The following is a 15,145-nucleotide window of genomic DNA, read 5'->3' on the forward strand; positions in this document are numbered from 1 at the left end:
GGAAATTTCAGATAGGTGTCTGCCAATAATATTTCAATGGAAGGGCATGCAGCCAGCATCCAAGCGGTGATCATGATCGATGGAACATGTAGTCCCATGCGCGCTAGATCTTTCTTGACATCACCTTCGATCTGATCGTCAGATTCTGATGCATGTATATATCATAACTTTTTGGTTTTAAAATAAAGAAAAGTTAACGTTGTTTGCCACCCACGTCTTACAAAAGATATATACAATAAAAAAAACAAATTAAAAGATAACAGGTTCACTGCATTGCCATGCAAAATGGCAAAAGACAACGCGAGCAGAAAAAAAGAAAGTACGATAAAAAAAAAAAAAAAAAAATCTATCTGTCAAGGCGATAATTCATATAATGAATTAATGCATACATATATCTTTTCAATTCTCCTGAAAACCACGGAATTTGAGATCAATTAAAGTTAAGCAATTGAGGATAAGCTTTACCAATCTTGTCGAACATATCCATTCAATCATTCATGAGACAGTACGTCCAAATGGGATATTTTTTTATCTTGAATGGCCGGCCTACAGACTGCTGTTTAGATTCCTGGTACAGATAATGGACGCAGATATTTTAATCATATATACTATATATGTCATACAAACGGAAGAGCCGGTGAAAGAGAAAAAAGAAAAGGGTTAATTACCTATGCTTTTTTTTTTTTCTCTGAATTATCGGTTATTCTCTACATATTATTACGAATTGACACCTCAATTAAAAGAGAGTATGTAATTACTGTTTTTGTACCTTTACTCCCATTCCGTTAGAAAATCTGAAAATCTCGATAAATTGAACGGAATATTTAATTTTTAGACGTTAAATTTTGTTTAAAGACATAAATACTCTGAAATAGTAATTTAATAAAAAAATTTTATATTTTTTTATAAAAAAGAAAAGAGAAAAAAAAAATTAGAGGGGGTGGCTGCCACTTTTCCTCTTCCTTTTTATATATATATATATATATATATATATATATATATATATATATATATGTATATTTTTTAATTATTTAATTTTAAGGTATTATATGTAAATTTAAAACTTGAGTTAAGGTATTTGGGTCTTTTCATGCATTTGATTGAGTGATGGAAGGGGATAAATGTACAAAAATGATAATTGCATGTTTTCTTTTAATCGAGGTGTCAATTGGCATGTTGATAATTGTGGTAGTTTATGAAAAAAAAAAAAAAAAAAAAAAAAGGTAATTACCCCAAAAGAAAATGATTGTTTTTCTCTATCCTAAAACATATATAAGCTCTTGCACGATTTTTTATTTTTTAATCTTTTGTTGGCATTTCTGATCCAAACAAAAATCCATTCGATCTAAAGACAATAATCAAGCTTAATTCCTTGAATTGTTATATATTGTTGAGATACCTTTGTTCCTCTTAAATTCTTTTTTAGTTTCAGAAGGAAGCTGGACTAATTGACTATCGTATGTAATTAGCCCATTGTAATTAATTATTTTATCCATCGATCATCTTTAACTAAGTCAGTAATTTCTATTACTTCTTTTTTATTTCTTCCTTTTTAATTTCTTATAATTGGGTGAATGACGAAAATTTCAATTTATTTATTTTTCAAGTGATAAAGAGAAATAGATATATTGATGAAACTCATAAATATATGAAAGTTGTACATTTTTAAAGCCTATCTCTCATCAGAGTGTGCTTTTTTTTTTTAATCACAATTTATATATTTAATCATCTTGGAAGTCCATGAAAAGAATAGAAAGAATATAATAATATTATATTCTTTCGCTATGAGAAATTATCAAAACTTAATTAGTAAGATTAGGTATTGGAGCTCAAAAGTAATCGTAGAGGATACGATCGAATATGAAAGCGGGGGTTTCCAAAAGAGACTTTTCTACGTAATAGGTAGGGTGGGTTCCAGAAGATGGGCCCACTGGGATGACGCATTAAAAAAACAGAAATGGGGTCCACGCGCTACGTTTCAACCGTAGAGGGCATCGGCCCCACCTACACCTGCCTAACTTTTGTCAGTCCCCCGAGTTGGGTTAGCCGTTAGGGCCCACCGGCCCAGGCTAATTCCAGCTTCTCAGAAAGTAAAGGATCATTGATGCAAAAAAGAAAAAGAAAAAGAAAAAGAAAGGGACCATTGATGCAATTTCGCGTCCACACAGACCATATCATATTAATTTGTACCTTCGCTTTTAAGTTTTAAGGCTTTCTATTTGCACAAACACCACGGCAAAAATTGGCAACACCTAAAATGTTTTACTAGGTGGCCATAATCTCATATAGGGTCTAGCAAGACTAGCATAGTTTCTATGCATTCAAATTTTGAACAAAATAAAATAGGATAGGGTTTTCCTATTTTTGATAGGCTGCGTTTGAACAAAACTCTGTCTAAAATAATAACACAATTTATTATTATATTGACTTGTTGATAAGAATTTCTTTGTATCGGCTTTGTTTGTTAATGCTTTTCAAAGCTTTGTATTTTTAAAAAAATAAAAAATAAAAATAAAATAAAATGTGTTTTGATGTAATGTAACATAAAGAACAAATTTAAAGTTGTTTTAAGCGTTTTGTTGTTTATTAGTGTTTATGTTTTAAAAAGAAAAAATAAAAGGGAGAAAGAAAAAGTATTATCAAACAAATTTTTTATTCTCGTTTTCCCTTTTGATAGATTGCTCTTAAACAAGGTCGACCGGATGGTTAAGCCAATAAGGCCACTGCCTAATTTATAAAATGCCCCCAAAAGAAGGCATTTATATATATATATATATATATATATATAAAGGTAAAAGGCCTCAAGAAAAAAAAAAAAAAAAAAAATTGAGAGGAAACCATTTGACATGCTACGAGGGTTTCCAAAGAAAAAAAGTTTAAAATCTTAAAAAATTTCAAACTTAAGCACCACCCACTTTCTTTTATATTTATTTATTTATTCTTATTTGCTTTCATCAATTCTAATCCTTTGCTTTCTGGTTTTATCATTCTTTATTTCTTTTATATCTTATATGATAGTATTAGTTGGCCGTTTGTTCCGGTTGCATGTCGTTGATTTTAATATAAAAACTAATTAAATCTCACTTACAATCGTTTATCTTACAAGAAAGATAAAATAAATTAGTCATATTATCTATTTAGAATAATATATTAACAAAAATTGACCATGAAAATTTAATTACTAATTTTACATTTTAAAAAACTAGAAGAATGATTTTTAAATAATTTTTTTAATATTTAATGTAAAAAATTTATGATCTTCATATTTCAAAATTAAAAAAGGCCCCATTTTAACTTTTTACCTTAGCCCTCGAGATTTTTATTGAGCCGCCCCTGCAACGAGAATCATTTTGTGTCAACACCTAACTAAAATTCAATTGGATAGTGCTTACCTATAGGTTTATCATATTAAATGACTATCATAGATGGGGGTTACCCCCCCTAAAATGGTGAACAAGATTGGTATGGTCTCCTAATTTTATTCTTGGTCAGTCCATTTAATAGGTTATAAATGCATTCTCACGGCTGTGTACAGTATTTCCCAAACATTTACACATATTAATTGAGATTACTGTATATTCTATCATACCCACATGAAAAAGTCACACACAAACCTTTAATAGTTTGATAAGTAACACATCTATTCATTCTTGACACATTGGCTAATTTCAACATATCGAATTCAATTGCATTGAATAAACATGTTTAATATATAATTTTTCAGATTGACAAAAATGTTTTACTAGCTAGGTGAGAATAGTCTTCAAATATTATATTTGAATCCAAATGCAAAAATTAATTCTTAACACAGTCCATTAATTGAATTATTGTCATTATTTTTAATCGCCAGAAGAAAATTGAGAATGCTTCAAAAAATTCAGTGGGAAACTGCCCATTTAGTAAGCTAATGTGCTCTACTATTAGCACTGCATAAGATCTTCGAAGGGGTCCAACTTTGAAAAAGCTGGAGTTGCTGATGAATGTTGGGGCAAAATTCCAAAAAAAAAATGCTCTGACTTTGTTGATTGCCTAAATAATAACTAAAGAGTCTCTTTCTAATAGGGGAGAGTTGCAGCCATAAGAATGGGCTAAGTTTAACTTCCAGCAGGCAGCAGTGTAGCATTAGCTTTCCCCTACATTAACATCTACCTTTGAAAGAAACCTTAGAATCACCACTTATCACAACAGCGACTACAGCCATGTCAATCTTTATTACAATTTCAAAATTAGCTTTTAAAGAGCCAGATGGAAGAGGGCTCCTGATCAAATAATCATTTATGATTAATTGTGTTATGAATATATCATTAGGCATCCGTACCTTAGACTTTTGTTTTGTGGCATTCAATTGCGTGTTTACAATACATTATGACTTTTAAACTAGGACCCCTAAGATGCTTATTGCTTTACTAGATTGGCATGGTTTTTCCAACTTAGACCTAAATCCATTAATAGATAAAACAATATGTTAATTCGTACAGTAATATATAGTTTCCACAGAGGCTCATTCAATTGTTGGACCATACTATAAGATATGATCATTTGAATAACACTCAGAAACATGGATTGGAGGGCAATGGACACGTTGTATTCCTCTAAAATTAACATTTTTTTATTTTTTTTTTTTTTCCGTTAGAGAAGTTCAAATCTTTTAAGTAAATAAGACTTAATACGAGTTCTTGAGTGTAATTCACGGGTCCAACCCAAGTAGAGAGGTGGCTTACTCAGCCACCTCAAACAAAGGAGGTGGATTGTGTGGCCACCCCAACTGAGGGATGACTTGCACAGCCACCCCAAGAATGCAGCAACTGCTGATGTAATATGAGAGTTTTGTATGCAATCGTTCAGTCCTCTAATCAATTGTTTAGTTGTTATTGTAACACCCCAGCCCCACCATATTGGGAATAGATAAATAACTCACATAGAGTAAGTGGTTTATAAAAGATAGATGAGTGCTAAGTCCCACATTGCCTAGTTACGAAGTGAAACTGGGCTTTATAATGGATTCTAGGGAAGCTTTAAAATTGACTAGTCATTTTGGGGTGATAGCGCAGATGTGGCTAGCGCTTTTCCTTGGGTCGTTACAGTTATGGTTTCATTGAATAGTCAATAGTCTTCATCTGAATGTGTGACGAATACTGGAATGATGTAATATGAGAGCTTCGTAAATGCATGTATGTAAAAGACACTGGTTAATTGCATCATATATATGACATGTTATTTCATCTACAGATGACAACCATGGGATACTATTTTACAAGTTAACCATATGGTCAAGAAATTTATGTTTATATTTGGCCTTGGATCCAACGGTTTTATAGGTGACTGGTGCAACCATGTTTAATTGGTAGTCATAATAACAACATCATTAGTGGTGTGAATCACCCAAGGTTTAAATTCGGTCGAGCTACTAGCATTGACGGTATGCGTGTTTCACCGGGGCACCGATGTCGTACTATAGGTCCCTTGGGACAACGCCAACCCTATCAAGATGGTGTTGAACTATGACATGTCCACTTTAAATATCATATACTATAACTATAATGCATCATCATGATATTCCTGTCATTTAACAGATAATTACATATTATGTTATTGCTTGTGATTTGTAAACATTTTTGCTAAAACAACTGAATTCATTATATGATAACATGCTTTTTCCGTGTATTATTAATCACTAAATTGTTAGCTTACACTTTGTCTTTCCACCTGGAAAACATGTATTGTTTTATAGTTGGGTATTCTTTTTAGGATGGATATTGGGCGCCTAACCAGGAGGATGTCATTGGATGATTATGCTAGGTTGATCTTTGAGTCTGCCCCTGAGTTGATAGTGATGATGGAGGCCGGTGGTGCAGAGTTGGGCAATATGCCCCTAGAGTTTCTATACATTTGGTACCGGATATTCGGTAGTCCCTGATGATTTTCTTTAGTTGGAAAATAGTTATCTTCATTTCTCGATGCTCTAATGACTATTAGATCAGTAATACATATCTATTCAACTTGATGACCGGTCTTAGACCGAGGCACTGAATTGCTATGATGCTTTTAGTAAACTCTGATTGTTATTTATTATAAATTTGTAGAATTAGCTATCTCTTCAACTCCTGATCTATCTCACAAAAACACTCATAGCCAACAAAGACGCTTGTAACATATCAACTAATGTTAGTGGACAAAAATCCACTCTACAAGTGCTTTTGTTACAAGCAACAATGGATAGAGTACACTATCCAATCTACACTTGTAACAACAACACTCCTCAAGCAAAGATGGACCAAAATCACTCTACACTTACCTAGTGAGGCATAGCTCCGAGGATAGAGTACACTTGTAAACATATCAACTAATGATCGACAGTGGACAAACACCCACTGTCTACAAACTACTGAATTTTCTTGTCCCTCTCTCACTAAGGGACAAAGAATAACTTCAGATTTCATTTGTAAGAAAATATATATATATAGATGGATTTTCCATTCTCCAAGAAATAGGAAGGATCATTTCATAATTACTAGGGTCTATGGCCTCTGACATGGCTGAATCTAATGACTAATACTTTTTGGTACAAGAAGTATTACTCGAATCTAATTGCATAGACAAAAGACTTTGGAGAAAACTCTCTTCAAATGATACGATTCTTCATCGATCATGCAAAAGCTTACCTTTGTTGAATAACTCGCCAGCTTTGGGATCTCTTAAATTGCAATATAAAAAGAAACATCACAGCACTGCCTCGTAATTATTAGAGTCTGAATGCTTGGATATATGCTTGAGGCATCTAGCAGACTAGCACATCACATAAAAAGTTTACTTTTTTGACTTTCTAGGCCTCTTTTGGTGCCAAATTATACTTGATTGGAAGAAAGAGAATCTCATTTAAGCCATTGCCACCGGAACGGCTGTCCTCCAAATGTTTTTGGATATATCACATTAATAAAATAATTGCAAAGAAAATTTTTCAAAATTTCTCTTGAATTGTAGCGACAACAAATACAAAATGAGCCGTCCTAAATATTGGAAGACAGATTAGACTAGGATTCAAATTCGAAGGTTTGACACGATTAACTTGATGGATTATGTTCGTGTCAATACATATATTCATAATTCGATACAATCTGAATATGACCAATAAATTTGAATTGCCACCGAGTCAAACTCCATGCCCTGTTAGGTACATTTATAATAATTACATATTATAACAGTTTGAAAGTTGTAAACTCTTTTGCTCATTTATATATTTTAAAGGCTAGCAATATTACAAGTGTAAAAAGCATCATCAAGTAATTAGCCAAAGAAAATGTGCTCGTTGGATCTGTTTTGTGAAAACTGAATAATGCCTGTTAGATATGCACTGCTTTGTTTTAGGCCCCAAGTACTTGTGCACTTTGCCATGTATTCTTAATCACATATATAACTTTGGGTTGGTGACCTAACATATGAATTCTAGAGAGAGATAATATTATCATGAAGTCACTAACTAACCTCTCAGAAGAAAAAGGCATCTTCAAAAACAAAGGGAAAATCAATTTAAATTAATTTTATTTGTAGAAATTTAAAGCATTTTTACAAATAAAGTGAAAATAAGGGCTAGGAGGACAGGTCCTATCACATTATTGCTAGCTGAGAGAGTTTTTCTAATGTGATGATCAACTAATATTGGGGAAAAAAAAAAAAAAACAAGGGGGAGGAAAAAGAATTGAAAACAAAATAGAAAAAAGTAAAAGCATTACAATCCACAAACAGCAATTAGTATATTAACTCTATGTCACGAATTTTGTATACAAGCAAACTATAAAGCTATCAGTTGAATGCTGATAAGCTAAATTTTTCAATATACATGATTTTCTTTTACTACCTAATGCCTATAATTTGCATGCAGAGAATCTTTACACAACCACAAATTTGTAACAACTAATAATTCCCTGAAAACCTTTTTCTTCTTATCCTTCATAACATTCTTCCATCTTCAAAGTTAATAATTCCATAGACAATCAATGTCCACTGGTCCAGCAGAACTTGATGGTTCTTGATCCTCAAAAGACCTTTGACCCATATCATGGTTGGACACCACCGAAGAGATATCGGTGCTAAATCCAGTGTCAGGCGAGAACTCAGCTGCTTTTGTATTCCGTTCCATGTTTGGAGCATGATTTTCAAGCAGAATCCTCAATATGGACTCATCATGCATTAAAGCAGAGTCGGAGTAGTGAAAATTTCCCATGTTTAGAGCAGAGGAATTATACGCTGGGTTTGAGGAAGATGAGGCAGCTGCGAGATGAGTGGTGAACCTATCAATCATGTCTTTCTTGGCCTTCTGGTCCTCCATCGGTTCGGAGAAGCAGGTCACGTGAGACGTCTCCATTAATGGAGGCAATAGTGAAGGACACGATTCGTTGGCGTAGGAGCCTAGCGTCACCAATCCAGAAATGTGGGTTTTCTTCCCAGCTGAGATTTTCTTAAAAGCTCTGCATATTACCCAATCATTCTGAAAGATAAACAAAGACAAAAACATCAAGAACACAACATAGAAAAGGAGAGAATAGATCAAAACAGAGCAAACAGAGCAAGAGCTTTTACCTTGGCTTTGGGGAGATTGTATCCAGAATATTTCCCCTCTAGTCTATATTCATGCATGACCCAACCGGTTTTTTCTCCTTTAGGAGCCCTCCCCTTGTAGAAAACAAGAGTTTTCTTCATTCCTACCAGTTCTCTCCCCCTATATATTTCCTTGTCTTTCCCTGTGGCTTTCCAATATCCAGCATCAGTAGCTCTGTTTGTTCTTAAACCAGTTGGGTACTTTCTGTCTCTGACACAGAAGAAATACCATTCCTTTTCACCCATTTTAGCCCTCCCTTCATTGGCGAAGAACAAAGCATGAAATTAAAACAAATTTTCAGTATATAGCCAGCTAACCATATGAAAATGAAAATACAAAGAGAAACAGAGGAAAGCAGAGAGAAAATATGATTCAGGATACTCACATGGCAACTCCCAAGGCTCACACTTATTAAGGTCGACCTCGCCAATTGCTATAGCAGAGAAGTTGGTGTCAAGAACCTTTGGGGATAGGTAGTGAGTTATAAGTTCTTCATCAGTCGGGTGAAATCGAAAACCTGGTGGCAATTCAATTTGCTCAGTTTCTTTTCTAAGCCTAAAAACGTTTTTTTCCATTCCTCCGAATCCCCTATAAAACCCTCTATTTTCAGCAATCAAACCTGAAATTTTTATCTAAATCCTCAATGGATTTTCACAAACAGAGAAAGTCAACCTACAGAACCAAGTTTTTCCCAAACTCCATCAGGTCTGATATATATCTATAATTTCTAAATGAATTCCTGCTAAAAACCTCTAATTTTCTGTATTCAGGAGAAAACAGGAGAAACCAACCTTATAACAAGAATACAAAGAGAGATATACTGTTAGAGAAGAGAAGGGAAACTGTAGAGGTTTTAGATACAATAATCTGAATGGAATTTCAGAGATGAAGAGAAGGGAGGATATAGGGGGTATGGACTGAAAAGCTCTCCTATCTAGTATCTAAGAGATTGAAAGATGTTTGTTAAGAAAAGAAACTCTGTTCTGAGCTGCAGAACCCCTTTTAAATACTGGTTTTTGGAGAGAAAGAAGCGTGGCTTGTAAGGAAACTTGGTGGGTAGTTTCAGGATGTCAGTTCCCTCTTTTTTAACTTTTCGGTAATAATTGTGTTTTTTCAATTTGACCAGCAACCACTCACCTCCACAACCTGCATGTAAATGTGATAAACAGAACGCTTTTATTCCATTCAAGTGATCCTTATCTTTAGCTGTAATAATTACGGTCATCAGGTAAACGTACGCAACTAGAGGGACTTCACTTCACCGCATGAAATAACAAAAAAGAAAAAAAAAAAATAATAATAATTAATTAATTAATTAATTAATTTAAGAGAATGCAAAAGTCACGCTATATTATCCTCTGCATTTTAAGGTTTGTTTGTGGGGGAGGTGAAGTGGTGAACCCCTGACACAGAGTTTTGTTGCGAAATAGCCGCCTTTTTGTTGCCATAAACTGTCTGACCGACACTGTGAAGAACATCACAAAAGCGAACATCCCATCTATCAACAATCATAAAAAAGAAACTCAAAAACTCTATGTCATCCACTTGATTATATTCCTTTGTATTTTTCGCAGGTTGCGAAAGCCTTTGTAGCGTTGCAACTTTCTTTACTTGAATAGACATATTTATGATACTAGCTGAAACTTGAAAGATCAACCAGTAAGCAATGGCCCCCTGAAAAATCTTGAAAAAAAAACTAATATCATGCTATTAAAATTAATTAATTAATTCCCTTTGATGGAGCTTTTTTCTTGTTGGCTATCGAAATCAACTAAAATGGCCGGAGACGGGTATTATTGTAAACAAATTTGATTTGTGCATATCAAAATATCTGGTGGGTACTCTTTCAATCTATTAAAAGTAAGTACACCAAAACTTGAATAACACAAAAGTAATATAAATATAAATATATAGTGCAACAAAAGCATACCCCTGTAATTAATCTCATTTTCATCTCGAAAGGGGTCGAGTACTTGTCAAATGATGATTAATTCAACCCAACCAACAATAAATTTTGTCCACGTCCGATTAGGTAACACACAAGCAATGGGAAAACTCCCGCCCCCTGTGGCTATGCATGGTCATGCAGACGACTTGAACTCCATCAAACCCCTCAACCCACGTATGGGCTACAAGTACAACTGCTTTCCTCTTCTTCTTTTTTGTTTTTTCTCTGTCGAAAAACATATATACTACAATGCACGTGTTACTCATGTTGTTCTTTCGGATTATCCTTAAAAACACATCTTTTCTATCATTTTATTCTTAAACCAGAGATCCGTTTGAGTTAACGATTTCAAAAAGTGCAATTTAAAATTTGGCAAAGTCGCATTTTTTGTCTTTAAAATAATAAATTAGATTTTAAAATTCTGTATTTTTTTTAAAAAAAGTTCCTAACAAAAATTTGATTTAAAATTACACTTATTATCGACGAAATCGCAATTCCAAACGTATGCATCTAAAAAATTATGTTTTTATCACACAACTATTATTCAACGATGACGGAAAACACTTTCATTGGGGAGGTGTACATTAGTGCTTTCGTTACAAATAAAAACAAATGTTGAGATAAGACTAATCCAGTTTTTTGGAGAGAAGGTTTATCCGATGGGAATAAACAAGGGAATCAACTTTCGGGTTATAAAAAAATTAGTCGTTTGGTCATCTTTTTCCCTAGTGATTACTGATTAGTATGCAATAATTAAAGATTGCTTTCCTAATTAAGCTAAATAACGCCAAGCATTTCCCTTTCAGGAAACAATATATAATTATGCACCCACCAAGCGTGGCAGCGTGCGCAGCACTTTTAGCTATTTTGAGGAATTTTAATCGTCTTGGCAAACCTCATGATCCGGCGGCCGAGGCTCGCTCACACCGTTAAGGTCAACACAGCGAAAGAGAGGAATTAGACAGTGCCGCCAATTGCCGTTGGCGAAAATTAGCCCACTTGGGAAGTTATGATTGGGTGAGTCGAAAAGTTCGGCACCAAACAATGTAAGTGGATTTTGACCCATTATAAAGCTGAGCTGGAACTGTGGGCCCTGCTTCCTGTGTTCCGACATGAGACAGCCATTGGAGACACAAACGTGTCGAAACATGGTTCGTGGAAAAGTCTTACAAAGCAAAATAAGGGGATTGGGGTTCGATTCGATCGATCAAAGTTAGGCCATCCGGTTAGAGTAGCTAATCAACATTATATCGACGGTCAGCGATGAGAAAAGTTGAGATTAGATGTCATCAGGGCAGAGCTTGGAAACAAATTCATCGAAAAATTTCTTCATTTGGATCTTTTCGTATCATTTGGTTGTAGACAGTCTCAATCTTTATTAATTCTGTTTAAGCTGCCAATAGATTAGAGCACCTAAACCAATGATTTGGGAAAATATATTATTTAAGGCCGTGGAGCCTGCAGGAATTAACATGATTAGAAAAAAGGATCTCATTAATCGGATGGTTAATTTCAAACTGTTTGGAAACAAAATTGGGAAAGAAAGTTTTAACATGTGCTTTTGAGCTGATTAATCAAAAGTGGAAAGAAATTCCAATCTTATCTTTGAATGTGGATAGAATTCGGCAAATAAAGTGTTTGGGGAGTAAAGATGAGGCAAATGATAAGTGATTACCAAATCGATGCCACAAACAATTTTTTTTTTTTAACTTTATCAAAAAACAAAAGGTTGAATATATATAACTAGATAATATTATCTCATGTTGTAGAAGTCAATGGGGAGAGAGAGAGAGAGAAGTTTATAACTGAGGAAAACGTTTTCTTACATACATTTTAAGAATAATATTATTTTGGACAAGTTTTATGAATTGGGTTGGAAAAAATTCTTTGAACATGTTATCTCCGACCGTGTTAATGCTATTAGAAAAGAGGCAAAAACTTTTTACAAACTGGGTTGAATAAATTCTCACGGCTAATAAAAAAGCATGTGATTTTCGCATGTTTAAGGGGACATATAACAATTTTATAAACTGGGTTTAAGGAAATTTCTCTAACTCGTTACTTATTTAAAATTAATAAATTTATTCTCTAAGACGCCATGGCACATATTTGTTCAAGAATTATATACCACATAAGGTATGGGAGTTGCAACCAATTAACTACTGAATGATATGAGAGAATCAAATCCTGGAGAGGGGGTAGATCCTGGTTGGTTGACTTGGTTTATTTTTATAACAAACAAGGGTCCTCCCAATTCCTAATTTGTTTAAAATAATGCTTCTAATTAATTTTTTTTGTCTTAATGTGATCGGCATGGGCATGTTGAAATTGATTTTAAGCTCTCTTGCATTTAGATGATTGACCAAAATATTTAAGACATTTCCTGACGATGTTAGTTGTAATGTTATCCCACTTATAGGAGCTGATTATAAGATTTGTCAAAGATTGATGAACAAGTGTACATATTGGTAGCCAAATTGAACACATAATCTTTTTATTATTATTATTTTTTTTTTATATTTTTTTTTATATTGGAGACAATGGCGGAGCAATGAAACTAGACATCTACAATTAGGCCAGGCGGTAAACGAACAATGCTACCCGTAAGCTCAGCTCGAACGCAACTCGCTTGTTAAAAGAGTCGTTCGTTGACATAAAACTATACTCGATTATTAAACGATACATAACCGTTTAAAACTTGGATCGCTTATTTAAAGTTCGTGAACGAACTCGTATCAAGTTCGGCTTGCTTATTAGCGTGATTCATATATATTTATTAATAAATATATGTATACATGTTGATAAAAAACAACTTATATACTATATTACTTATAAAGTAACAAATTAACAATGGTCAATATATATTAATTATTAGAGAAAACTACACTTTACCCCCTCAATGTTTCACGCCTCTTTCAATCTTGCTTCCAAAGTGAAAAAATTTGCAATGGACCCTAACAAAGTTTCCTAATTTTGCAATGTAGCCTATCCATTACTTAATTCAGTCATTTTTTATGGAAATAGACTCACATGTGACGCACGTGGATTTTTAAGAGCAATTATTTCCGAAATGTCCCTTAAAAAATCATTTTTTTTTAAAAAAAAAGATTAAAAAATAAAAATTGATGGGGGTGGCCGAACCCTCCCCAACTCTTTGCAGGTGGCTTTGGCCCCCCAAAATTTTTTTGGAGCAAAATTGAAAAAGGTGTGAAAGATATTGGAGGTAAAGTATAGTTTTTCCTAATTATTAAATATCAATAATTAATTGCTATAGAATATATAATTATATCTATAAGTATCTATATATAATATATAGTTTAATGTTAAAAGATAATCATATGGTTATATCTTATATGATCTAACGATTAAGTATCTATTGATTGTTAAATTAACAATTTAAATTTGTTAATCATATGATTTAATAAAAATTCTGATACTTAATCATATTTTTCAAATAATCATATAGTATACAATGAAAATGTAAATGTGATTGGTATAATCACAAATTAAGTTACTAGAATTAAAATCAACAATATAATTCTTATAATCATAAATTAAGTATTATCATTATAATTCATATCATAAGATGATATGATCATATGCATTATCACTATAATTTATATCAAATGATCATAAGATCATATTATCATATGATTTAATAAGTTATATGATATTAAATCTTGGCACATTGAATCTTTATTATATAATGTAATAATCATATCAACAATAATTTTTTATCATTGTATGATTAAGTATGATCTAATAATGTAATATGATCTAGCAATAATAGGTGATATGATCTTAAATTTAAGTATGATCGAAGATTCTAAGCACATAATTTTGATTAATACTTATAAAGTATAGAATAATAAGTAAGCATGATTATTATTATTATTATTCATATAATCATATACAATGATAATGTGATTGATATTCCGTATATATAATCCTAAATTAAGCAATTAGCATTAGAAACAATGTATTTTTTATAATTACAAATTAAGTATTATCATTAGAATTCATATCATAAGATGATATGATCATATGTTTTATCATTAAATTTTATATCAAATGATCATATGATCTAACAATTTATATGATATTAAATCTTAGATCATATGGCACAATATAAATTTATTATATAATCTAATAATCATATGGTCTTATGTATCTAAATTATAATGATAATGCTTATATAATTATATTATATTATCTAAGTATTATCATTAGATACTTATGATAAATATGATTCATAATTATCATATGTTATTATAAATAATCTTATATCATATGATATGAATCATAATTCATAAATATATATAACTAAAAATTAAGGTACAACTATTATGTCATTAACAACTATTATAGCCACATAATGACATTAGTCACAAGTATACAATTCATACTAAAATAATGATTAAGTATGATATAAAATTCTAAGGCCATAATTTTGATTAATACTTTTAGCTTAAGGGATTAAGTATGATATAAGATTGTAATTCCATAATTTTGATTAATACTTTTAGCTTAAGTATAAAATAATAATTAAGTATGATTATTATTAATATAATTCGTTGGTACAGATTGCCCATATGGCCTTA

The 15,145-nt window shown here is 32.3% G+C and overlaps 1 protein-coding gene across 1 annotated transcript; it reads right to left on the bottom strand.

Moving 5' to 3' along the window:
• Positions 1-7,726: 7,726 nt before the first annotated feature.
• LOC133859684 (NAC domain-containing protein 100-like) lies at positions 7,727-9,659 on the bottom strand. The gene is made up of 3 exons (XM_062295185.1): positions 8,982-9,659; positions 8,578-8,852; positions 7,727-8,485 (listed from the first exon to the last, which is right to left on the bottom strand). Exons 1-3 carry the CDS (start codon positions 9,169-9,171, stop codon positions 7,973-7,975), a joined length of 978 nt encoding a protein of 325 aa, XP_062151169.1. The 5' UTR covers positions 9,172-9,659; the 3' UTR covers positions 7,727-7,972.
• Positions 9,660-15,145: the final 5,486 nt, after the last annotated feature.

This window comes from Alnus glutinosa, chromosome 2 (assembly GCF_958979055.1).
Source record: "Alnus glutinosa chromosome 2, dhAlnGlut1.1, whole genome shotgun sequence".
NCBI lineage: Eukaryota > Viridiplantae > Streptophyta > Magnoliopsida > Fagales > Betulaceae > Alnus > Alnus glutinosa.